The following is a 27,276-nucleotide window of genomic DNA, read 5'->3' as shown; positions in this document are numbered from 1 at the left end:
ATGGGCCTGATCCAAGCCTCACTGAAGTCAGTAGCAAAACAAAAAGCAGTCCGGTAGCACTTTAAAGACTAGCAAAATAGTTTATTGGGTGAGCTTTGGTGGGACAGACCCACTTCTTCAGACCATAGCCAGACCAGAACAGACTCAATATTTAAGGCACAGAGAACCAAAAACCGTAAGCAAGGAGGACAAATCAGAAAAAGATAATCAAGGTGAGCAAATCAGAGAGTGGAGGGGTGGGGGGGAGTTCAAGAATTGGATTGAGCCAAGTATGCAGACGAGCCCCTATAGTGACTCAGAAAGTTCCCGTCCCGGTTTAAACCATGTGTTAATGTGCTGAATTTTAATATAAAAGCCAGCTCCGCTGCTTCCCTTTGAAGAACAGTGCGAAAATTCTTTTTCAGTAACACACATACCTTTAGGTCATTAATAGAATGCCTCATTCCATTAAAATGTTGACTAACTGGTTTGTGGATCTGGAGTGTTTTGATGTCTGTTTTGTGCCCATTAACACTTTGTCTAAGGGAGTTAGAAGCCTGTCCAATATACAGAGCATCTGGGCATTGTTGGCACATGATGGCATATATGATGTTAGTAGAGGAGCAGGAGAAAGTGCCCGTGATTCTGTGAGTAACCTGGTTAGGTCCAGTGATGGTATTTCCAGAGAAGATATGTGGACAAAGCTGGCAGTGGGCTTTGTTGCAGGGAAAGGTTCCACGACTGGTATTCCTGGGGTATAGACTGTGGCTGTTGGTGAGGATCCTCATAAGGTTGGGAGGTTGTTTGTAGGAGAGAATGTCACCCAGGACCTTCTGGAGTGTGGCATCCTGATTAAGGATAGGTTGTAGGTCTTTAATAATTTGTTGCAGTGGTCTGAGTTGGGGGCTGTAGGTGATGACCAGTGGTGTTCTGTTCTTGGCTTTTTTGGGCTGATCTTGGAGTAGCTGGTCTCTGGGTATTCATCTGTCCCTGTCGATTTGTTTTTTTTTACTTCTCCTGGTGGGTAATTCAGGTTTATGAATATTTGGTAAAGATCTTGTAGTTTTTGGTCTCTGTCAGTTGGATCAGAGTAAATGCAATTGTATCTAAGAGCTTGACTGTAAACAATGGATCTAGTCACGTGTGCAGGATGGAAGCCAGAAGGGTGTAGATAAGTATAGCGATCAGTAGGTTTTCGGTACAGTGTGGTACTGATCAGGCCATCCTTGATTAGTACTGTAGTGTCCAGGAAATGTATCTCTTGCATGTTGTAATCGAGGCATAAGTTGATGGTGGGGTGTAGATTGTTAAAGTCTCTGTGGAATTCTGTGAAGTCAGTAGGAATCTTTGCACTGATTTCACTGGTTGGAGCAAGTCCTACATTTGCCGGTGAAGGAGAGAATAGACTCTTTTGCAGTCAAAAGTCAAATGCCTCTTCAGACCCTACTGGTTGCCATCTCACAAGTTGCCAGGTTCTTGAAAGTGGCTGGGAAGAACAATGAGGAACAAAGTCCAATTGTTTGTTATGTTACAGACTTTTGAAAGACTCAGTCAGCTCTGACATTTAGAGAGCAGCTGCTACAGATTGCCGGTTTAGCATTGTTTTGTTGTAGTATCAGCAAAGGAGCGGCAACTTACATCATTTCCAGTAATGAAGTGCCTGGGGCTTTTTTATGACTTGCACTCTGCCTGGATTTGTTCAGTATGTGCCATGTGACTCCTGGAGACTAAGGCTATGTACTGACTTGTTAAAACAACTTTTGTCTTTTTTTCTTCTTACAGTTTTAGCATGTGACTTGTTGATCCTTTGCTCCCTTTGAGAACATGTATAGAACTAGAAGCAGGTATATTCTTCATAGTGTGAACTGTTTTCTTTGTTGGATACATTGAGCAGTGAAATAAAATACCTCTACAGCAGAGGATTGTCTAGTCTCAGAGCAGTAGTTGTGTTAGTCTGTGTCTTCACAAAACAAAAAAGTAGTCCTGTAGCACTTTAAGGGCTAACAAATTGATTTATTAGGTGATGAGCTTTCATGGTAATGGGATTTTCCACTTTCAGTCCCTTGGGTAGCTCATCACCTAATAAATTATTTTGTTAGTATCTAAAGTGCTACAAGACAGCTTTTTTGTTTTACTCTCAGAAAGAATCCAGACCCATGGTAGAGACCAACATATAGTAGATATTGTTTATTGGCTTTTTTTTAAGATAAGGTGACCAGTTATGAGGCAGCTAATGTCTTTACGGCTACCCTTCTAGTTTGGAGAATCTTATCCCATTTTTTATGGTTTCCCCAGCTGTTAAATATATTTATCTTCCTGGGGTGTTATGCAAATTAATTATTTAATGGGCCAAATTGACTCCCTCTGATACAGGGAAGTGCAAATGACGGTGTCTGAAGGGGGTGGATCATCTGAAGCACTGCCACTAACACTCCAAGGACATTCTCTCCACCATTAATCAGCTCAATCACTTCTGATGCAAATATGTTTCGACAGCACACAAACCATGCTCTCCATCCTTCTTTTTAAACCCATCTACGTGTACTGCATCAACAGCAGCTAGCCTCCCTGAACACTATTAGTTTTGCCTCATAAATGCTGTGCTCCATTTAGCAGCTCCAAAAATGCATGGTCTCATTCAGAAATTGTTACTTTTTCTTGTGCACCCCCAACTTGTCCTTTTATGAACTGTTTAAACCAGAGCTCAGTTCACAGCACAAACTATTGCATTTGTTTTAAAAACTTTAATATCTCCTTTTGATCAATTTTACCTCCACTCAAAAATCAGTAGCTTCTGGTGAATACATCACAAGGCAATCACAGTTTGTTTGGTTATACTTCCAAAATCCTGACTGCTTCAGTGAGCTGTTCTTTCTCCATCCTCATTTAGTGTGCTTGAACACACTACGCAGGTTTTTATATTTGCAGACATGTTACCAGAAATGTGAGAATCTTCTTAAAAAACAACTCCATGTGTGATTTCATGACCTGGCGATTCCTTTGATATCACAACAAATAAAATGCATTCCTGCAATCATCAGAAAGATATTGGGTGTCTGGATCTGAGTTAGCCAAATGAATGCCATTATGGCTTCTGACTCAACAAGCATACGCTGCAAACAGGCAGCAGAACAGCTGTAGTACAGTCCCCTTTTATGAGGGTGGCACAGATGTCTGCCAATTCAGGGGAGCTGATAAGTCATTTCTTCACAGGTCATTCCTTGCCTTGTGATTCTTGTTAATAAGAATGTATATAACATGCTTGCACCTGAACTATGCACAGATAAGTGTCTGCATTGATTTTCTTTAAAATAAAGTATTGCTTGATTGGTTTTGGGTTCCCAATAGCCTTTTTTTTCACCTCATGTTAAAGCGTTCCAGGATTTCACTAATACAGAGAAGCTAAATGGCCCTTAAGGATAGACTTTAATTAATTTCTTCATTTTCTCTTGGTGGAGGGCAATGCTCTTGTAATTTTGAATGCATCGGCCAAAATCCTCAAACCTGGAAACCTAAAGTTAGACTTCTAAGTTCATATTCACGCATCCAAATGAAAGTGGCCTGACCTTCTGAAAAGCAGGGCGTCACAATCCCAATCTTCCTTTAGTTTATAGGCACCACGCCTCCCATCCCAGGCATGAAAAGCTGCTGCACTGCTGCAGCTCTTCAAAGGGGACTGGAGCACCAGCCGCCACCATTACTACTTCGGCAGTGGTGGCAGCCAAAGTCCCCCCTTGTCCTCGGCAGGCCTGATTCCCAGTGTGTAAAGCTCAAAATGTGCATAAATCTTTGCAAAATTGGGGCCATCATTAGCACCGGAGAAATCTGTGAGACCAGTTGGGAAAACGTTTTTTTAAAGTAGCTTTGACAGCTATTTTTTATGTTTAATAAATATTTCCAAGAGACCCGAGAGCCACAGCAAAGAGTGAGACATCTCTTCTGTGCAGACGTATAGGAGACCTAAGTTTACATAGAATTGGTGGTAACAGACTTTAATTCAGCATGTCCTTTGATTTTCTTAGCTTGCATTGATACTGTGGGGACTATAGTGGCATTGCTGTGGCTCGGTAGCTATGCATGACACAACCCCATAGCATGAAGGAGGCCTACAGTGATGGACGGAGTTTTTCCATCACTGTAAAAACACTATCTCCCTGAGCCACAGTAGCTAGGATGACAGGAGCATTCTTCTGTTGACCTTCCTGCCTCCACACTAGGAGTTAGGTTGGCATAGCTACAGCACTCAGGGGTGTGAATGTTTCACACCCCAGAGTACTGTAGCAGTGCTGATCTATATTTTAAATGCAGCCCAGGCGTCATATGTAATAGCTGCAGTTCCTATGTTCGCTGGCCAAACAGCTACGTTTAATAATTTCTGTCAAAACTTAGGTCTGACGTGGTGTACTGAGACCACCGTGAATAACAAGCAGTCCTGTTGCTTAAGGTGCAAGAGGACTGGTTGTTATTTATGAAGCTACAGACTAACATGGCTACCCTTCTGAGACTTAGACCACTGTGTTAAGTACCATAAAAATACCTAGATTATAGAAAACGTGGTTGCAGTAAAACATTGCAGATAATACACTTGAGCCAGAGTGAGTCTTTGGAAGTTAATCTTGTTTTAAAACTATGACATTTTGGAGGCAGCCCCATTGCTTGACTCATTTAGAAACAGGAATACAGTGCAGGAAAGAGTAAACTGGCAGAGGAGAAACTAGATGTCTGCATCTTTTCCGCCCCCTGCATTGATATCATGTAATTCACATCTGAATGAGCAAAAATATTAAGCAGGGTAATGCAGCTCTCTAATGGGAGTCTACTAGGGCTGGTTGACACACACAGTGCCCTCTTCACCATCAGCCTGCCGATAGAGATGGTCATTTGCGTGTTTGGAATCCATTCTTTTTCCTGCTGGTTTGCTACTAAAATGTGAAAACCAAAATGTAAGTCAGGGTCTATATATATATATATATATATGTTGTTATTCTTTCCAGTTTCATCCTGCATTACCACATATAAGAAGACACCACCTCCTGTTCCACCAAGGACCACCACAAAACCTTTTATTTCGATCACAGCCCAGAGCAGCACAGAGTCAGCCCAAGATGCATACATGGATGGGCAGGGACAAAGGGGAGATATCATCAGTCAGTCGGGACTCAGTAACTCTACAGAAAGCTTGGACAGTATGAAGGCCTTAACTGCTGCTATCGAGGCTGCTAATGCACAGATCCATGGCCCTGCGAGCCAGCACGTAGGCAACAACACTGCAACAGTCACCACAACCACCACCATTGCCACTGTTGCTGTGGAAGACAGAAAGAAGGATCACTTCAAGAAAAACAGATGTTTGTCCGTTGGAATACAGGTAAAGTGTTGGTTTTTGAGTAGCAGATTAAGAATCTGCTTTTGTTGGTGTGGGTTTCTACATAACTTATGGAATGGTCTTATTTTTTCTCTTTTTCAATCCATTTTTTGGTTATTTACCCATTTCTGTCAGGTGACTGGAGATGTCTGTTGTACAGGTTGAACCTCTCTAGTCTGGCACCCTTGGGACCTGACCGGTGGTGAGCCAGAGAATTTGCCAGACCATGGGAAATCAGTGCTATTGAGCAGCATTACCAACATATCCACTGCTTTCTGGGTATTTAGAAGACGCTTGTGGCAAATTATAGCTAAATAATTTAATAGCACAGTGCCGGACTAGAGAGGTTCAACCTGTGTAAATGTATTCTCACTACTGGTAGTGACGTTTTCCTAAATAATCTTAAATATATCAAATGCATGTATTTTTTTAATCTTTTTGCTACTTATTATTAAATTCTATTAAATTGCACACATGAACCCAAACCTATGAATCATACTACAGCAGGGGGAGGGTGGGCAATGAAGTCATTGAAAGAGAATGTGTAAAACCATAATTTACACTATGCTATCACCAGAAAAACACTTTCAGACAGCTTAGCTGAATTGTCACTGCTTATTCATGCATTTGGAAACAACAGTTAGTCATTGGAATGAGGCAGCATTGTTCTACTTGGCTGTTATTTCAGCTGCAAAAGCACAGGGTAAGAGCCCTGTGATTCCCCCGTTTAACATAAATTAAACTCTGTTACCTCTAGTGGAACGAAACAAGAAAATTAATCCAATCATTCTCAGTTGAAGCTTAAGGAAAAGAGAAATTTTAAAAGTTATATATTTCCCTTTTAGATATGAGCCAACTTTCCTACTACCCTCTCCCATGCGTTCCCAAATGATGACTATGGAAGTATGACATGCTCATGACTACCTATTATTAGCTGCCTGGTCATTCATGCTAATAAAACAAGATAGCCTGGATAGGAGTCAGCTACGAATCAGTTCTGGTTTTTGCATGGAAATGAATCCCAAGCAAACAGGGCAGTGTCCTCAAACTGACCAACCCTCCTCCCCCAGGAAATCTGGTTAGTCTTTACCTAAAGATAGAGTTTGCACATGTGTACTCTCACACAGATATCTGGCACGTTGGTATTATTAGGTTTACCTAATTGCTGTGGAATAGGCTGAGACATTAGGCTGCGTGTGGTGTGGAATTGGGAGCAGCCCCTGGATCAAACTGTGAGTGAAGCCAAGTCTATACTACACGTGTCACAGTGGCGCACTTTCAAGGTTGCAGCTATACCACTGTAGCCCCATAGGGTAGGTGCTTCAAACAGTGATGGAAGAGGTTTTTGCATTGATGTCAGTAAACCACCTGTGGCCAAGCAGCAATAGGTAGGTAGCTAGATGGAAGAATTCTTCCAGCACCCTAGTCATATCTAGATTGGGGTGCTCAGTATGAGGAATCAAGGGTTAGGAGGAAAGTAGTCAGTCCTAGAGGTCAGAGCAGCAGTCTGCAGCAAAGAAACAGAACCAAGATTCAGAGCCAGAGCAGATGCCAGAATTAAGGGTCAAACTAGCAGGGGAAAAGCATGAGCGGTCCATGGGGGAACGTGCACGCCCAGCACCCAGTCCACCCTCCACACTCACTGCCAGCACTATGCCGCTTCTGGTGAGGGTGGGGGCAATCCCGCCACTCCCCCGGAGCATCTTGACCTGAGAGCACAGCAAGCTGGAGCCTTGGCTGTGCTGCTCCAGGTGAGAGGCGGGACTGCCTCCGCACTCACCAGAAGCAGCACTGCACTTCTGGAGGAAGAGGCCGGTCAGGGTGGAGGAGGCTTGGAGCAAGGGAAGGGAGGGGCCAGGACTTGGGGAGGAGGAGGAGGGCACATAATCAGTGCCCCCCAGAATCCCTTTCACCAGCTGCCACTGCCCAGAGTCAGAGGCCAAATACCGAAGTCAGACATCAAACCTGAGTCACAGCCAGGATTGGAATCAGAGGCAACATCCACAACTGGGGTACTTGGAGCCAGGGAAGGCAGTAGCAGAGCTTCACCCAACAGAGAGAAAGGCTGAGAGAGAGCTGAAACCCCAGGCTAGGGTTATCTGGGTGTTTCCTGTGAAAATTCTCTACCTCTTCAGGGCTACGTCTACACGTGCACGCTACATCGAAATAGCTTATTTCGATGTAGCGACATCGAAATAGGCTATTTCGATGAATAATGTTTACACGTCCTCCAGGGCTGGCAACGTCGACGTTCAAGTTCGACGCTGGGCAGCACCACATCGAAATAGGCGCTGCAAGGGAACGTCTACACGCCAAAGTAGCACACATTGAAATAAGGGTGCCAGGCACAGCTGCAGACAGGGTCACAGGGTGGACTCAACAGCAAGCCGCTCCCTTAAAGGGCCCCTCCCAGACACAGTTGCACTAAACAACACAAGATACACAGAGCCGACAACTGGTTGCAGACCCTGTGTATGCAGCATGGATCCCCAGCTGCAGCAGCAGCAGCCAGAAGACCTGGGCTAAGGGCTGCTGCACACGGTAACCATAGAGCCCCGCAGGGGCTGGAGAGAGAGCGTCTCTCAACCCCTCAGCTGATGGCAGCCACGGTGGACCCCGCTATTTCGATGTTGCGGGACGCGGATCGTCTACACGTGCCCTACTTCGACGTTCAACTTCGAAGTAGGGCGCTATTCCCATCCCCTCATGGGGTTAGCAACTTCGACGTCTCACCGCCTAACGTCGATTTCAACTTCGAAATAGCGCCCAACACGTGTAGCCGTGACGGGCGCTATTTCAAAGTTGGCGCCGCTACTTCGAAGTAGCGTGCACGTGTAGATGCGGCCCAGGTGTGTAGACCTTGCTAACAGGCTCCCAGGACTGTTCTTTGGGACCATAGCACTCCCATTTTCTGAGGTGCCATAAATGGTGAGACCAGATTTCAATGTGGAATCCATTACAGCATGGCCTTCATATTCCTCATGGTCTGGATTGTTTTTCTGACAAATTTGATAAGGTCTGAAGAATTGATGATCTAGTTTTCAAGGTGGCCTATCTGTGTAGAGATTTTTGACAGTCAAACCTTTTAGCCCCCAAAAGTTGATCCTTCCTGTCTTTGGTGGTTTGTGTGCCATTTTAAGCTTTCTTAACATCCTCGAGGTGGCTTTTTGCCTCTTTCTGACCATTGTGAGTCTGCCAGAATAATCTGTTGGCATCGGTGTCCATTGCAACTCTCATATGGTCTCTGGCAAGTGCACTCTTTTAAAACCCTAACCTAAGGAATTCCTTGTCGTTAAAATTTCATCGCAATTTTAGTTCATAACTGGCTCATTCAAAACAAGTTCATTTTCCCTGTTTGTGCAGTTCAGAGGACTTTGACCTGAAGTTTCCAGAAGCAGGTAATATAGAAAGGTGCTCTCTCTCCAGGCCATATCTTAGAAAGAGTTCACTTCACAGACATTGAGTTCTCTTCGTCTTAAGGCATTTCCTAAGGAAATCTGTTTCACACGTATTGCTCCAAAAAGCTCTTTGAACTGCCAGATATTTCATTAATCTTGTCTTAGCGGTAAAGAAGTTCCATACAATCTTACAATAGTACATAAACATTTACATTCATAATACAGTGAACTCCAGAGATGTTAATTAACCCTAATTCAGTAAGGTTTGAGTTCACTCAGTAAAGTTTAAGTTAATACTATAAAATTCAGGATTTTACACGATATTGTCAATCAGTGACACCTGTAATTGCAAAAAAGGGTCTCTGCGCAATACAGTCATGTCTGTTCTATGCAAATTCAGCAGAGGCAGGAAGTGGACCCATCCTCTTGGTCATATTTAACTAAACATAATATATATTGCTTATACTTTATTCACCTTCTCTGGCTAGCTGCCTGTAGAGGGGCTACAAAGCCATGGACATCTAGTAACCAGAGAGCCTTATGTGTGTCTCATGAGATAAACTGTGGTCCTTGATCTGACTGAATGCAATCAGGGAACCCATGAACGTGAATGACATATGAATTGAGCAGTCATCTGAGCCGATGGCGAGTGGTCACATCAGACGAAATGTGCTATCTTTATCAACTAATCCCTGATCGTTTGTACTACCAAGTAGCTGTTGGAGTCAAGGAATTCTATAATTATGTCATCAGCCCAGGGATTTGATGGGATTTTTGGTGTCACAGCTGTGCCCAGCAGCTTAGTGCGGGATACCTTATTGTAGGCACACGTCATAAGAGTGAATATAAACTCCAACTTCAGCCCATATTCAAGATCACCAAAAGGAGCAGGAGGCTGCACAGTGAGCTTTGAGGCACCCAAAGTGGCCTGCTACAGGGTTACTGTGATACAGTTACAGGACCTGCAACTACAAAACATATATTCAACCATCTATATATTGGTCTGTTCTGCTTGAAATCTTACATCTTGGTCACAATTCTTGATCGGTCTTGGAGGTACATTCTAAACCCTTATGAGGGTCAGATGTACCCTAAAATCTCTGGAGGATTGATCAATGGTATATTCTCTAATTTGGCGAACAGACCATGCTCTGATAGTGTCTTCTGAACAGACAATGTGACATTTGTGTTGCTCATGATTGTCTGAAAGTCAAGTTTATCTGAACACTTTATGAAGCAAGCGTTGAAAGTTCCAAGTTTGAATTAGTTTGACTGACATCACCAAGTATTCAGAGCATCCACAATCGATCCCAAAGGTGATCTTTTACTTGTACCCTATCTGGATATGTGGTAGGTCTAGTGTGGTGAATAATCCACACACAGTGCACATTATTGCATGCTTCTGAGATTAAAGTAGAGAATACCATTTTTGGTTCAGCTCACTAAAGTCAACACAGAGGTGCAATCTCCCATCCTTTTTCCAGGAATAGGACAGGGAATGTCAAGCGGCAAATAAAACCCCAAGTCTTCTTGGATGTGCAAGCAGAGAGCTGCCACTTGCAATTCAAACGTCGCAGAAATTCAGTCATAATGGACCTTCCATGGGCTGTTCAATGGGACAGTAATAATCCCAGTGCAGGGATCGTATGTCCACATTTCTCTTTTGATAAATATTTGCATAATCTTGCTATTTGCCAGGAGTGTGGGAGGTTGAAGCTGGGGCAGTGCCCAGCTGCTGCAATCTGAGATTCCTTCTGAGATTTGCCTGGGATGGGCCCCCAGATCCCGCTATTCATCACTGCTGGTGCATAGGCTGACCTGTTGGCTGAATTTCTTTCCTGACTGAGAATGTGGGGGTTGTGCCATGCCAAGCAGGTGGACCCCCAAAGATTAGCGAGGAAGTGGAGTGAACAAATTACACTGAACTGCATCTCCTCTCAGTGGCCCTTGATTACAGCTTGCAGGGGTATAATCTTCTTAGTCATCAGCCCAAAGGATAAAGGTTCCATATGGAGTTTCCATGACATCTGGTGTGGGTTTCTGGAAGCAAATTCCTGGGGCCTGGAGAGTCTTCTCATCCATACAGTTATCAGCTGCATCAGTATCAATGAGTGCAGACAGTGGTGTGATCCACATAGCTTTGCATGGAATGCGTAACTGGATCTGAACTCAAAGAGACAGCAAGGGCCTGAGTGATCCGAATAGGGTCTCACCAGGTATGGTGGGGGATCGTTTCAAAGTATAATTTCATGGTTGCAGCCACCCCTGGCCCCCAACAGAGTCTGGGCACATCCACTGCACAGTTATCTCCCGGTCAGCATCTGTAATGGGTACAAAGCATGTGCATGCACAGGATTAACACTGTAGAAAATAGGTTGTTGCACCAAAGTCATTCTTTTTCCTTGCCTGTCAAGTACCAGTGGATCCTAGGGGTCAAGCCCAGGGCTCTTGTCTCAGGATGTGATCAGGGTGTTGGCATACCTCCCCTCTTTTGCTCTCTTAGCTCACACAACCAGTTGTCAATACAGAAGGAAAGGTTGATAAAGACATGCAGGTGGGCAGGAGCTGGCATGCAGGGTACCTTACCCTTCACCTCCTTGCTGAGTTCCGGTTGACATTGGTGCAGCTGGATTACCTTGTTCTGGTTGTTGGCCACTGTAAAGTGTCAGAAGGGTACATCAGACAAGGCAGCCAGCCCCCGTCTCTATTGGAGCTTCAACAGGCTGGTTTCAGCTAACCACATGCAATGGGAGTGCATCAAAAGTCACAGGAAAAGCCCCAAGAAAGGTGTTCTAATCCAGCAGTGTTGGCCTATTTTGCTTGATCAAGGGAGAGACCCAGTCTAGTGCCTCACCAGTCAACATTACCAATCCCTTATTCCTTCAAGTGGCTCTATATATTCCCATTTGTGGGTAGTGTGGTGCAAAGTCATCTCAAAGAACTTGGCTTACAAGTAAATAACCTTCCATTTCTTTTAAACCTTGTATCTATAACAGTTCCAAAACTCTAACGTGTAAATAAAACAATTTCCTTTAAAAATATAATTTTAACATCACTTCACATTCACATTAATTAAAATGTGTTGTCAAATAATAATCGGTGTCTGTTATGCAATGGATAAACAACATCTGCATTGTAAAAATCCATCATTACCTTCATAAAAACCTTTATAAATTAGCACAAAATGCTATTATTTGAATAGCATCATAAAAGATGAAGATAGTTATGATATCAGCCATATGGGTAAGTCCTTGCTAATTAAAACATTAAGAAGGAAAGTGTCTCAGCTACCTTAGTATATTTCTTAAAAAAACATTCTGTTTATATCTCATTATTTCTTCAGGTCGATGGAGCTGAAGAATCCACCAAGCCAGGTGAAAATAAAGCAACCAGTAAGTTCCAATCCATAGGTGTTCAAGTAGAGGAGGAGAAATGGTGAGTAAACATTCATTTGATCTTTTTAATACACATGTACAATATTCTTGTTCCTGTCTTAATACAAAATATCTCAAAGGAAAATCACACCAGTGAGATCAGATATGTAAGAGCCTGACTTGCAAACAACACACTTTTAAGTTTTTATTAAATTTCATATTTCAAAGGTAGATATGAAAAAGTACTTGCAGGTAAACTTGTATATGTTTCCACACTTCATTATGTTCCTGTTTTAAAATTACATTAAAAGTAATGCATGTTCATTTGGAATGTTATAAGTTGGAAGGTGTTAACACATTTTCAAAATCTTTTCTAAAAAGAATAAAGGCACAAACAGTCTCACTTTAAAATAATATGAATGTTACCTTAGGAGAAAATTCCTGCTGATATCAGATTTCTCAGAGAAACACTGTGATGTCTAAAAGCATAGGTGCATAGAAGATGAGTTACAGAGATGTGGTCTGACCATGGGACCGGGAATCAAGTGGTCCTTAGTTCTAATGTTGGATTTGAGATTGAACCTCAAATCCAAAAAGGGGATTTTGACAAGTGAATTAACCTATCTACCTCAGTTTCCCTATCTGTAAAACATGGGTATTTATATTTTCTAGCCTCTATTGTGAGGATTAATTATAAAATAATGTATGTAAACCAATTGACAAAGAATACTCTATTCTTCTGTTGACCAATACAATTAAAGTGTGTATCGTTAGTACTGGGGCTGTTAGTCTAGAATTAAATCTACTTCTTTACATTTGTAGGTACATAAGTACAAGCCAAAAGCTGGCTTCTTGCACTTTTCATTCCCTACATGTACACAAGAGGACAACAATTATGTAATATCCAGTGTTGAAGGCACATCAGTCCCAGAATATTAGAGGGATAAATTGGGAGAGGTAATATCTTTTACTGCACCTACGATACAGAAGCTGGTCCAATAAATGATATCGCCTCCCCCATCTTGTTCTCTCCAATAGGTAAGTTAAGCAGGGGATAGAGCTGAAATGGCTAAGTGCCTGCACTCACAGTAAAATTAAACTCCTTCTTGACTGGCTGTTGTTGGGTTGAGGTGCTGGAAAGGTGGGTATGATTCAGGGTTGTGTTTTATATTTTTCAGAAGCACTAGGAGAGTTAAATGAAAACATGATATATTTCAGAGACCCATCACATTTTAAGTAGATTATCCCTGACTAAGATTGTTATGCAACATTTACACAAAACAGTTAGTTTATAAAACTTGTCTCTCTTCTAGAGTCATTTATTAAATTAGTGCTTGAAATAAAAAAGCCCATTCCTGCCATTTATGCTATTTTTTCCTTACCGGAGCACACTTCACGGGACCATCTCTGTCCAGAAATTGCCAAAAAGACTTCTACCTTGTACGTTTAATTTATGACCAAGCAAACAATAGGGCAAATCCCGATCCTTGCACAAACCTTACTCAGTGGCTTTTAATATGAGAGCTGAGTGAGGGGCAGAATTTTCTCCATCCTCTCAGGACATGAGGCACTAGCCCAAAAGCCACTGTGGAGTAGCATAAAGGGCCACCATGAAGCACTGCCTCATACCAGGCAGGGGGAGAAGAGCCCCCCTCTGCAGAGTCTCAGTGATGGGAAACCTCAGCAAATATGAACCACTTTCAGCTGGGCCTGCCACTTTCATACAGTCAGCAGAATTTGGCCCACTGACTGTAGTAGAAAAAAAGCAGTCAAGTAGCACTTTAAAGACTAGCAAAATGGTTTATTAGGTGAGCTTTCATGGGACAGACTCACCTAATAAACCATTTTGCTAGTCTTTAAAGTGCTGCTTGACTGCTTTTTGTTTTGATAGTGTATAGACTAGCACGGCTTCCTCTTTGTGACTGTAGTAGAGAGTGGGTCAGAAGCATATTTAGCACCAATTTTCTCTTTTTGGCTATTGCACCTTCACTAAGATTATAACCAAATCTCAAACCAAATAGACCAGAGTCTCATTATCTTCTGAGCATTTCTGTCATGGCTCTAAAAGATTAAAGAGACTTCAAGGGAGGAAATGTGAACTGTAGTGACCCCGTTATGCTGTTGCTAAGTAAGTTCCTCATTAACTGTTGAAACATCTCTTTCTGGAACACATTCCTTTACATAGCATCCTGAGCCTTCAGCCCAGCCCCACCCCCACTTTTCTAGTGTTAAGTAAATTAGCACATTTGAATAGGTGATGACAGCCATTTAACTCCTCCCCAAGCACAAAAGAAATAAGTGTCCAAAATAAGGCAACCACTTATACTAAATGCCTTACTTACCCAGCATTTCTTTTTTTGTTTTGTTTTGTTTTGTTTTGTTTTTATTGTTCTAGAGAGGGAAATCAAGAGATAGGATTTAACTGTCAAGGTCTATACTGAGATAGCAGTATTTCTGCATTACCTAAGGGCAGCTGTGTTGTGGGATTCCTTTTGTGATAAAGTTGAGGCTGCTGCTGTTTTGAGCAGAACGGCAAATAGTAATCCATCATGTATGTCCAGAAAGGAACTGACTGATAAAAGACAGCAACCTAATAGTCAGAAAATGAGTGCACTCAAGACTCAAAAGGCTTATCATCACAATTTGGCACTCCTATACATTTTGTTAACATTTTGTTAACACAGTGAAGGAGGACATTTTAATGAATATCTTTTAAAGGAACAGACTTGCAAACGTAGTGCATTCTTCCTGGCCCTAAACCGTAACATCTGCAGAATCCCTGAGAGCACATTTCAAATGGATGGGTGTGACAAGAAAAAAAATAGCCCTGTTGAATTATCTTCCAGGGTACTGGAAGGTAAAACACCTTAGAAGACTTAACTCTAAAAGGACAGCAAGAAGTCCTGTGGCACCTGAGACTAACAGATATTTTGGAGCATAAGCTTTCGTAGGCAAAAGCTTTCATGGGCACCCCCATCACATGAAGCAGGTCTTTGCCCATGAAAGCTTATGCTCCAAAATATCTGTTAGTCTATAAGGTGCTGCAGGACTTCTTGTTGTTCTAAGATGATAAAAATATTAATTGGATCATTTGTCTTTGTGCACTCGCCAAATCAACGTGTCACAAAGCCACAAAGTTGGCCTCGCCTATGCCAAGAGCCCTCCCCTATGGCATTTTACAAGGTCCATATTTTCTCAGCCCTCTCATTCTATGGGTTTTATACCCTTTGGTCATCTTATCACTATCCTCAGTCTTCATTCTCATGCTGATGAAACTCTCCATGTCTTTTATTTCCTTAATGACTCTTCACCTTTTGTGTTCAGACCACATAAACAAGAGACTTTGTCTCAGTTTCTTCATGTAAATATCTCAAGAAACAGGAGTGCTTCTTTCACACAAATGGAGGGTCCCCAACACACAGCCCTAGCTCTTCTTGTAGTGTCTGCACTGCAGTGTCAGAGCTGCAGCACCACCACGCAGATCCTCTCTGCATCAACTAAAGGGGACTTTCTTTAGACGTAATAAATCCATCTTTCTGAGACAATCTTTCACTGACCTAGCTGCATCTACACCAGGAGTTAGGTTGACCTAACTATTCAGTTGTCTAACTACTCACAGCATATTTTTCAACAGCCATGAGTGACATAGGCTGTTCTGATTTTTAAATGTGCCTTCCATGTGCCTTCACTAAACATGACCTTGAGAGATATTTTACTCAGAGCACTCTTCCTCATCCCACAGTATCTGTGTTTATAAATTTGCCTGTCATTATCTCTGTAATATTGTCCATATACAAAAATGCCATGGGTCCAAATCCATTATGCTTTCTATCCAACCCTGTATCCCCTTTTCCATTCATTGTCATAACGCTTTCACACTGGTTGCAAGCCCCCGCTCTGCAATATTGCTTAAGTGCCGATGCCCTGGTCTATCTTTTCACACATACAAAGACAGTGTATATCCTTATAACTCACCCACCTCTCATCCCACCAATACTAACCCTTTTTCCCCTTTTTTTGCTCTATTTTTTCCCCTTGGTGGTCACTTAATAACTAGTAGAGCGTCTTCATGTCACCCTCCTACTTGTGAATCCGTTGGTGGCTGCTTAGCCCAGTTCTGGAGCTGTGGATCTTATCACAGAATGGGCAGGTGTTGATAGCTGTTGGAGGGGCACGGGGAAGTTTTTGATGCTCCTTTCTTCTTCTCCACGTCTCCTCATCTGCACTGTGGCAGGACCTCTCAAACTGTGCCACCCCCTCATGGATTACCGTTCTGTGCTGGGGACGATCTTGGGCAAGGTTCTCCCAAGTGTTGACATTGATGCTGAACTTTTTCATGTGTGCTTTCAGCGTGCTTAACCATATCACTCTAGTTCTCAGATGAGTCTGCTAGCTTCTCACTCATGTAAGGGAACATTTCAAAACGTGGGTCTTCATTTTTATAGGTTCAGTCAAGTTCATGCAGATTTATTTTGCAGTCCTTGGTTTTCTCTGCTTGCTGATCTTTCCATTCGTTTCTGACTCAACCTTGACCTGAAAAGACCACCTAAGGCCTCTTCTATCCTAGGCAGTGGTGTCCAAAAGAAATAGAATGGATTGCCATATGCCTCCACCCTCCGAGCCAGGCGCCACTCCCCCCGCAGCAAGGCTCCCTCCCTAGGAGTTGAATTGTTTGTTTTTCAGTTACTTGTGTCAAATTAACTGAAGCGCAAGCCTTGCAGTGCACCCAGGATAGCCATTCTGCATTGGTTTAATCAGAGTTGTCCCACAGCCTTACTAGTACAGGTCTAAACCAATTCAGCTGCAGTGCCTCTGTAGTGCCTTGCCCACAGTTCCATGGTAATTCCCTCTCTCTGCTACCCACAAACTGTCCCAGCCCAATCGAGGCCCCTGGGGTATCTCCTTCCCTCCCATCTTTGCCCCTATGATATTCCCTGGCCATACCTCCCATTCACATTGTGCATGGGTAACTATAATTGGTTCGGAGATGATTAGGAAGAAATTTGCAGACAGTGAAATAACACATTTCACTGACCAAGAATACTGTCCTGGAGCAAAATGGGTGTGAAACACCCACTTAAGTCCCTCCCCACCAAGGAAAGGTTCTATCTTCCCCTGATCACAGTGTTTCTCTGGTTAGTACATATGATTTTTCCCTACTATGTACACTGAGACTCTTTCACATGGAGTATCTCATTTTTGAGGTTTTAACTTACTAAGTTAGAGCAATAACATAAGCTAAAGAGGCTAAATTACAGAGGCAAATTATTTCCAATCAAACATAGAAAAATAGACCAAGACTTCTGCCATCACTTAAAATGTTATGAAAAGAAAAGAACAATGATACAGATGGTGCTTGGTCCTGCCATGAGGGCAGGGTACTGGACTTGGTGAACTCTCAAGGTCCCTACCAGTTCTAGTATTCTATGATTTTATGAAAGAGAGTCCTCTTTTTACTCTGGCTTTTGTTCATTTGTGGACCACGATCATCCTTCTTGTGCTGCCTTTTTCACCTGGGATCTAATTTGGCTTACATTCTGTGGCATTAACATTAACACATGGGTTCCTGCTTGTGTGGCTTTAGCACAAAAAATAATCTGCCAGCAAATAATTGGGGTTTTACAGTTTTATCTTGCAGTCTATTCATTTATTGCTTGACAGATCTCTCAAATAATAATAAACATGAGGCATCTCCAGTCTGTACTTCTGCTAAGGTGCCAAGATTCATACAGACTTTGTTCAGATATGCAACACTGTCTGTCCCCACTTATTCTGTGAAGTGAAAAAAAGTTTCACTGTGCAATTTTTAAAAATCATAATAACATAGAACAACAATAGAGAAGTAACATTCCAATTTAAAGGCCATTTAGATCTGAAAGCAGAGTCCTACCTGAAAGGGAGAGAAAGATAGTTACAAATAAAAGATTTGATAGCTCTTTTTTTCTATTACCTCTGTTTGACATGAATCTTGAAACTATATGGTTCGAGATCTTGCCATCACAAGACACGCATGTCAATGACATTGAATCTGCTAGGCTTTTCCACAGCTTGTTTTGTTTAGTTATCATCCCCATAACCCTGGCAGACAAGCACAATGCAAGAGACAACAGAACCAATAGGTACATAATGAAGCTGGTTGAAAGTATTAGATGTGCCTTTGTGACCTGCCATCTGTAAGATGCTTTGCAACCTCTTGGAAAAGAGGGGAGAATTGCTCTCAATAGCAATGTAAACATGTTTCTCAAAAGGAACACAAAGAAGCAGCAGAAAGATGAATGCTAAGGAGTGACCCTGCTGTTGCTGTTTAGAACAGACACTGTATTGTGCTCCATACTGGTTTATCCAGTCTGCAGTTTCATGGTTTTCTGCACCTTAGGCCAGCTATCTGTTATTCTCCAAAGTAGTAATTATTGCACCTTACCCCTGCAGGGCACAAACGAGCATGAAATAACTGAATCTGAAAGCAGGGGAAGAGGCAAGTCCATGAATTCGTGGTTTTAGATCCTTACCCTGACAGTCAGCGATTTACAAACATTTTTTTTTCTTTCTCAGAAAGACTTAACTAGTTGTGAATGCTCCATCTGGGTAAAGACATTGTGAACTTTGCACATTGGCCATAGAAACTCTCCTGCATTGTTTTTGTTGTTATTATTATTTGTTTTCACTAGCAGTTCTGTCATGTATATAGCATAGAATTTTAACTGGCTTAAGCAGAGAGGAGATGGATGGATGGATGGTATTTTGTAAGAACAGAACAGGTTATTTCATTTCAATTAAAGTTGTATTTCTTTGGCTAGGTCCATGCTAAAAGGTTAGGGTTACCCAGCTACATTGCTTAGGGGTTTAAAAAATCCACACCTTTGAGCAACATAATTATATTCACCTAACCTCTGGTGTAGACAGCGTTAGGTCGGATCATAGAAGTGCTAGTGTTGGACAGATTTTTCTGTCGACCTAGTTACCTTTGAGGCCTGGTCTACACTAGGGAACAAAGTCCATTCCAGGCATGCAATTCTACCTATGCCATTAGCATATCAGATTCTACTTTCAACCCTAGCGTAGATCAGGGCTCTTCGGGCTTGTGCCAACGTCCCTTACCCCATGCGATAGCCTGGAATACTAGGGTCAAAGGTGGAGTCCAGAGAGATCGATTTTGTTGCATCCTCACACATGCAGCAAAATCAAACTCTGGAAGATAGGTCAACGCGCAGTGATCTTCCCATAAGTACAGACATACCCTGAGATAGATGGATTATCTATGTCAAAGGGAGAGAACCTTGCCCATTGCAGGGTTCTCAGGGAGTCTGCAGAGAGTCTGCAAGGAAGTGTCAGAGAGGTAGCCGTGTTAGTCTGTAGCTTTGAGAACAACAAGAAGTCTTGTGGCACCTTATGGACTAACAGATATTTTGGAGCATAAGCTTTCGTGGGCAAAGACCCACTTCATCAGATGCATGAGGGCATGGGGCGGGGCGGTGGTTTCATAGGGGTATTTAAAGAGTGGGGTCCCAGTGAAAGGGAGGGCCAGAGCTGACAAGGTCTATTCAGCAAGGTGGAAATGGCCCAGTATCAACAGTACTTATCAAAAGAGGAAAAAACAAATCAGATCAGACAGGGGGATGTGAGCCTTTGCTAGAGTCTAATGGGGAGATATTAACACCCAGGGCAGAGAAGCTGGTTTTGTAAAGCTGCGAGCCACTCCCAGTCTCCATTCAATCCCTGGTCAATGGAGTCAAATTTGCAAATGAACTGCAGCCCAGAAACCTCCACCCCACCACTTGATTTTTGAAATTTCTTTCTTTCAGAACTATCACCCTTAAATCTGCCACTGAGCGTCCAGGGAGATTGAAGTGTTCCCCCACCGGCTTCTGTACATTACCGTTCCTGATGTCTGATTTATGTCCATTTATTCTTTTACAGAGAAACTGTCCAGTTTGGCCAATGTAAATTGCAGTGGGGTATTGCTGGCACATGACGGCATATATTATATTAGTAGCTGTGCAGGTAAAGAAGCCCCTGATGGTATGGTTGATGTTAGGTCCTGTGATGATGTCACTGGTGTAGATATGTGAGCAGAGTTGGCAGCGAGGACCATTGCAGGGGCTGGTTCCAGGCCTAGAGTCACTGGTTTGTGATTTGTAGTGGCGGGTGAGGATTTGTTTAAGGTTGGCAGGCCATCTGTAGGCAAGGACAGGCCTGCCTCCCAAGGTCTGTGAGAGTGAAGGATCATTGTTCAGGATGGATTGCAGATCACTGATGATATGCTGGAGAGGCCATAGGTGGGGGTTGTATGTGATGTTCAGTGGTGTTCTCTTGTTTTCCTTGCGAGGCCTGTCTTGTAGCAGGTGGCTTCTGGTTCAGTTTAAGTGTAGACACAGCCTTGAGTAACTTAATTCTAAACTGATGCTGTATTCTATATTGACAAGTCATTTTTCTTGTGAAGGCCGGTACATTTACACAGTCCAGTACGAAGAATAGTCTGTTAGGCAAGAATAGTAAATAGGCCGTTCTCTTTTATATGTTCAGCAAAGTCTGTCATTGGTGGCACTAGCCCATGTTGAAAACACTAAGGATATACTCTTACAAGTTTTAAAATGTGATGCCTCTGGCAGTGCATCATCCGAGTAAGCAGAGCTTGATGTTTTCACATGTGGGTCTTGTTTCGTAAAGCCAGAACATTAGCTGCAGCTGTTCAAATAGCGGTTCTGTTCACACAAGCTGGGTCTACACATGCAAGAAACTCTGAACTCTCCGGCCGTCTTTCAAAAGAATGCAAAGAGAGTCTACAAGCGAAACATGTTCTTTCAAAAGGAATTGAAGGAATGCAGTGCAGACTTCAAAATCCCAACCCCAATCCCATATCAGGAATAGGGTCCCCTTCCAAAATACTCTTTGGAAAGAATACACATGTGGATTCTCCACAGCCTGCTCTGTTGAAAGAGGAGTCCACCATGGTGCCGACCAGCTGGAGCACGGGGACGGTGTGGCCCACAGCAGTGGGGCTCTCTGATCCCTGCATCTGGCTGCCCTTAAAGTGATATGGACCAGAAACTCCAGGGCAGGAAGCTGAGAGCATGCTAGCAGCACAGCCATGAGCTGACTGCAGCATGCCTCTCACCCACCCTCCAAAACGGAAAACCACAAGAATGACCAACAGCTACCCGCCATAGGAGCCCCTTGGGGCCTCACAGGGGCCTGGAACAGAGAAAAAAAAGAAGGGCACCCTCCTGGATGGAGTGGGAGCTGAGAGACCTCCTTGGACTCTGGAAGGGAGAGGAGGTCCTCAGCGAAACAGGGGTCAAGCGGCAAAATGCTACAATATTCGCCCACCTGACCCATGGCCTCTTTACCCCGGGCACACAGCGCATACTGCGGACCAAGTCCACAGTAAGGTGAAGGAGCTCCGGCAGGGCTATGCCCAAGCCCGGGACAAAGCCAGCTGTTCTAGGGCAGGTCCATCCACCTGTCCCTTCTACAGGGAGCTACAGGCCATCCTGGGGCCCTGGGACAGCTCCCCACCACCTGCCGTCCTCAATACATCTGCGGATGAGCCACAGCTGGAGGCAGAGGAGCAGCCAGGACTGGGAAGCCAGGAGCCAGACACCACCACGGAGTGGTTGAGTGAGGAGGGGAACCTCACGATCGATTTGCCTTTCCAGTCATCCAGCTGGGCGACTGCGATCCAGGCATCACCGGACTTCATCGAGGGACCCTCTGTAAGTACACAGCAGGGCACGCACCCTGGCCTGTGGGGTGGGGGCGATGCACCTGCCAGTGGGCCACACACATGACCAGTGGTCCCAGTCCACTCACTTCCCAGCCTTGTGTGGTACCTGGCACTCCTTGACAGCTGCCAGCAATGGTCAGCACCCACCCCTGTAGACAGCACCGTGAGCTGCACACATGACAAGAGGTAGTCAGGGCTGGACTGCACCCAGGGACTGTTCCACATTGGCTGGGAACCCCTAACTGCCCGAGATGCAACATGGCTATGGTGCCTTTGGATGGGACGTGGTGCCCCCAGGAGGGGGGATGGTGCCCTGAGGGGGAGGGATGTGGTCCCATAGTCACAGCCCCAAGGGCCATAATACAGTGCTGACATGCCGTCCTTCTCTCCATGTAGCTGCACCATCCAAGGGTCAGGAGAGCGCCGTGCCCTCCGTTGTCCTGGAGAGCCCCCCAAGCAGAGATGGAGAGCACCCAGGCACCCACCCATGCATTACAACATCAGGCCCACAGACGGAGACGACCCCCCCAGCGGACGGAGAATGACACGGCCAGCCACCACCAGGCCAAGACCCACGTGTAAACCCAGCTTGAGCAGCACTTTCACCTCACCGAGGCCAACATGGCCAGCAGGGACAGGCTCATGGCCAACCTGCAGGACATTAGTGGCATCCTCCAGGAGCACGTGACCAATGTGGCCCACCCTCTTTTCCCCCTGCTGCCCACCTTACCGAGCCCCTCCCATGGCCATGTCTCCCAGTGCTCCCCATCCCATCCCAGCCCCACTGAGGACCCCAGACCTGGGGAGGGATGGGATCCCGGGGCCGATGGGGCTTGTGGCCATCCACCCCAGCCATGGACTGATCCCTCCCATCCTCCCTCCAGGTTGCGGTCCCTCCTGTCCCCCCAAGGTACATAGTATGCCCCCCTCCCTCTCTACATAGGTTTATGTTCATTCACTGAACAGTTTCAGTAGTGGATCGTACATTTTTTATTTGACAAACACCCCCATGTGCCGTGCTCTTCCTGAAGGGGTGGTGAAGGGTGGATGTGTGGGTGTGGTGGTGGCAGTGGTGATGGTGAGGGGTCAATGTGTGGGGGGGATAGTTGCAGGAGGAGGGTCATTGAGGCCCATCAGCAAAGCTCCAACAGAGAGCCTCCCTGATGTGGAGCCCATCCTGGTGGGCCTGGCAAAAGGTGGCAGTGCCCAGCTGCTCGTACCCAGGGCTGGACTCAGCCTCAGCCACCCACCTATGCACAAAGGCATCCCCCCTACCCTCCACGATGTTATGGATGGCGCAGCAGGTGCCCACCAACTTGGACATGTTCAGCACCCTGACCGCTAGCCGTGAGAGGAGGCACCACCACCACCCCTTAAGGTGCCTGAAGGCCTGCTCAACCATGTTGTGGGCCTAGTTCATGGGGGTGTTGAATGCCTCCTGGGTGGGGTCAAGGTAGCCCATATAGGTCCACATTAGCCAGGCTACAAGGGGTAGGCAGCGTCTGCCACCGTACAGAGCGGCATGGTGACACTCCGAACTGGAATCTCCTGCTGGGGGATGAAGGTCCTGGTCTCCACGCACCACCAGAGCCCAGATTTCCGAAACACACAGGCATCATGTGTCCAGCCAGCCCAGCCCACATAGATGTCCATTAACCAGGCTCTGGACTCCACCAGGGACTGGAGCATCACCAAACGGCAGCCTTTGCAGTTCACGTACCGGCCAGCGCTGTGTGCTGGGGCACAGATGGGGATATGCATCCCATCCAGGGGGCCAAAACAGTTCAGAAAACCGAGTGCAGTGAATCCCGCAACAGTGGCATCTGGATCCTCCAGGTGGATAACCGTGTGGAGCAGCATGACGTTGATAGCCCAGACAACCTACATGGGAGGGAGGACATGTGCTCTTGTGAGAGTGTGGCGGGGCATTCCTGGACCTCTCCTGGCCTCCTCCCTGCCCCCCCGCCACAAGGGTCTCCCTTGCCCGGGAGCCCCCTCCCTGTAGAGACCGTATGACCTGGGCACGGCTTACCTCCATGAATACAGCCCTGATGGTGGCCTTGGCCACCCCGAACTGGAGCAATAGGAGTCTGGAGTAGCCAGCTTCTGTATGGCTATGGCGATCTGCTTCTCAAAGGAAATAGTGGGCCGCATGCAGGTGTTCTGGTGCCTGAGTGTGGGGGCAGGCCAATGGCAGAGCTTGTGAAAGATCTGCCTGCTCGTGTGGAAGTTGCGGATCCATCAGGCATGTCCCACTCCCCCAGCACCAGGCTATCCCACCAGTCGGTGCTGCTGGAGTGGCTCCAGAGATGCTGGGGCACCCGGGGGGTGGGGAGCGGGGACAGCAGGGTTCTGGGTGCAGGGACTCCATGGCCCCAGTGGGGCTGCTCAGCCACCCAAGTAGATGGGGGGGCGGCTGTGATGACTGTGCACAGCGGTGCCAGCACAGTCTCCAAGAACAATGTGTCCTCAGCCAGGAGCAGCAGCTGGGACTCCATGCCAGTGCACACTGAGCTCTGCCTGGCTGGGGGCAGCTAGGCAGCACTCAGCTCATGCAGGCTGGGGGTGTTGGGAAGGGGTCCTTCTAGGAGCGGCTGGCTGCAGCCCCAGAAGGGCTTGTGGGCCATGCAATCCTGTACTCAGCATTTCCAGCTCCCTTCTTTTCTTTCAAAAGAGTGCCTGGAGCCATGTGGACGCTCCCTTTCAAAAGAACACAGTGCTCTTTCGAAAGGGTAGATCAACGGTTGAATCCGACTTTTATGTGTGGTCGCTATCTTTAGAAAGCCATGCTTTTGAATGCCCCCATTCAATTTTCAGCCTTTCCAAAAGGTGCTTACATGTAGACATAGCTACAGATACTAAGACAGAAGCATATCAGCATCTAAGGGCAGGTCTGTACTACAGGGACAGGTCAAGCTAAGCCTTTACATTCATAGCATAACTCAAGTCAACACAGTTTAGATCTATTTACTGTGGGGTCCACATTGCAGGGAGTCAAGAGAAAAAACTCTCCTGTCAACTCCCATTACTCCTCTCATTCTGCTGGAGTACCCAAGTCAACATGTGAGTGATCGGCAGTTGATTTAGTGGGTCTTTATTAGACTCAGTAAATCAGCTGCTGGTGGATCAATCACTGCAGCCTCAGTCCTAGCACAGACAAGCTCTAAATCAATCTTGGTCTACACTACCAACTTATGTCACTATATTTATATTGCTTAAGGATGTAGAAAATCCACTCCCCTGATCAACACGGATGTACCAAACTTAATGCGTGGTGTGGACAGTGCTATTAATAGGACTGCTTTTCTTATTGATGCAGTTATCACCTATAAGTGAGGAGTGATACTTATACTGACAGGTGATCTCCTGTGGGGATAGCAGCATCTTCACTAAGCACTATTGTGGAACAGGTGCACTGGTGCAGTTCTGCAAGTGTAGACAAGCCCTAAGACTCACACATTGTGGTGAAATCACAAGCAACCTCTTGAAGGGCATGGAGAAGAAATTCTGTCCATATTAAAGGAATTGCTCTCCCTCCACAATTGCTGAACTATAATATTAATAGTCATTAGAAGAGACATGTATTATTTTTTGGTTTTCCTTCTACCTGTGGATCATGTCTGAAATAGAAAATGAGAAAATGGAGAGAAAGAGTTTTCTAATTAAAGAATAAATAAATGCTGTAAACCTGAAGTAATCTGGGAGCATCATACTTTGTCATTTCAATGCAAATGGAGTCTATCATGTGAAGCTGTAACTGGATAATTGACTTTTGCATCACCGAACCACCTGTTTCAAAACAAGTGCACATAAACAGTTACTTCATTAAAAGCATTATTTTGTATGATGTGAAAAAGACTCTCTCTATATATGATGATAAGTTTAAAAAATGCAAATATGGCACATTTGTTTTACTGAGAAGACAATGGGTATTGTTAACAATTTCCTGCAGAATCCCCAGGTCAGTTTTGGTATTGAGAAGCCCCTTCCAATTCCCACTTTGCCTTGCTGTGCCTCTCAAAGGCACATCATATCAATAGCCATTCTTCTTCTGCTCCAATTGAATTAAAGGAGATTCTCTTTGAAGTCTCTCAGTGAGTCTCTTTGCCTGGATAGTCACTATTAAATGATGCAGGATGCTCCCTCCCATCCATCAGTCCACCAGGGATTAAATACAATTGACCAAATTTTGCTCTCAGTTAAACCTGGACTAATTCTTCAGTGGCATAACAAGAAGAGAATGTAAAGGGAAGCAAATGAAAATGAGGTCCCCTGAATCCAGCGTACTGCCTCTCCAGCATTCTCACCCCCTAGAAAGCTAGGCCTGAAAATAAAGCCTTGGTCTTTGAAGGGAAGGGATCAAACTGGGTGTGCACTTTGAGCTGCGGCTAGACGTGAGCCGATACTTCGAAGTTTAAAACTTGAAGTTGCCGCAAGGGGGGAATTTGCTAAAGAGTGCTCCATTATGCACCACAGGACTTCATTAGTAAGCTCCCACCACACTAATTACCATCCTTCCTTCAAAGGAAGGTGGTAGTGTAGACAAGCCCTAAGTGTGTGTGTTGAGGGGGGGTAGTGTTTCTGTGTCAATTTTGCAACACGGAAGCTGTGCCAAGCAGCCCAGGAAGTCATGGCCAATCTGGTCCTAGAGCCTTAGGGCTGCAGAGATGATTGTCAGATTGTGAACCAAGTGTAAACTAATACAGATTCAGCCAGACGCTAGTGCAGATGGCCTGATTTAGTAATGTGGAAAAGTATGAACACTCTCTACCCAGTGCAGGTAGATGTTCACTTTGAAGCCTAGTTGAGATAATTTAAATGTCATCCTTGTGAGTTAGTTCATCATTCTACTTCTCCCCGTTCTCCCCAAAGAGGTAGGCTAGGCATCTGTCTCGGTCAGTTTCTTCCTTTCTGCTCCCACGCAGGTCTCCAGTCCTCAGTTACTTGCTACATTCACTTGACCCCTGTATTTCCCTCCCTTTCTCTTCACAACCTGCAACCCTTCATATGCACCACCTCTGCCATGCCACATTCTCCTACAACACACTCAGTTCCTTCTGGCACCCATCCGTCTGCCTCCTGCCTCTGACACTCCTCTTTGCTCCCTTCAGTTTTCCTCTTCCCCCTCACTCTCTCTGGTGCCCCCCCATCTGCCTCCTGCCACTTCTGCATGTCCTCTCAACAGATGTTTATACACACACCTGGCATGCATATAACTACCAGCGCTCCCAGGGAGGGCAAGCTTAGATGAGTAAAGACATGCTTGAAGGCAGTGAGTACGTATCTGAGTACATAGCATATGCAGCTCTGTTCGCCCAAGCTTTGCCTTCCGCTCGGCACTGCTATTTTCAGCTATGTAGCGTCCGGCTGCCTCCCTCATGCTGAAGTGGTTCCCTGCCACAGGAGAAGACTCCAGCAGAGAGGCAGAAGAGGAAA

At 45.0% G+C, this 27,276-nt stretch overlaps 1 protein-coding gene across 2 annotated transcripts in view; it reads left to right on the top strand.

The window, feature by feature from the left end:
• Positions 1 to 27,276, top strand: part of DLGAP1 (DLG associated protein 1) — a 190,187-nt gene that overhangs the window by 141,443 nt on the left and 21,468 nt on the right. For both annotated transcript variants that reach the window (XM_074985842.1, XM_074985843.1), the window contains exons 5-6: positions 4,974 to 5,347; positions 12,086 to 12,177. In XM_074985842.1, coding sequence (XP_074841943.1) covers positions 4,974 to 5,347; positions 12,086 to 12,177 — 466 coding nt within the window. The remainder of the gene's footprint in view (positions 1 to 4,973; positions 5,348 to 12,085; positions 12,178 to 27,276) is intronic.

This window comes from Carettochelys insculpta, chromosome 2 (assembly GCF_033958435.1).
Source record: "Carettochelys insculpta isolate YL-2023 chromosome 2, ASM3395843v1, whole genome shotgun sequence".
NCBI lineage: Eukaryota > Metazoa > Chordata > Testudines > Carettochelyidae > Carettochelys > Carettochelys insculpta.
This window is presented reverse-complemented; position numbering and strand designations above follow the sequence as displayed.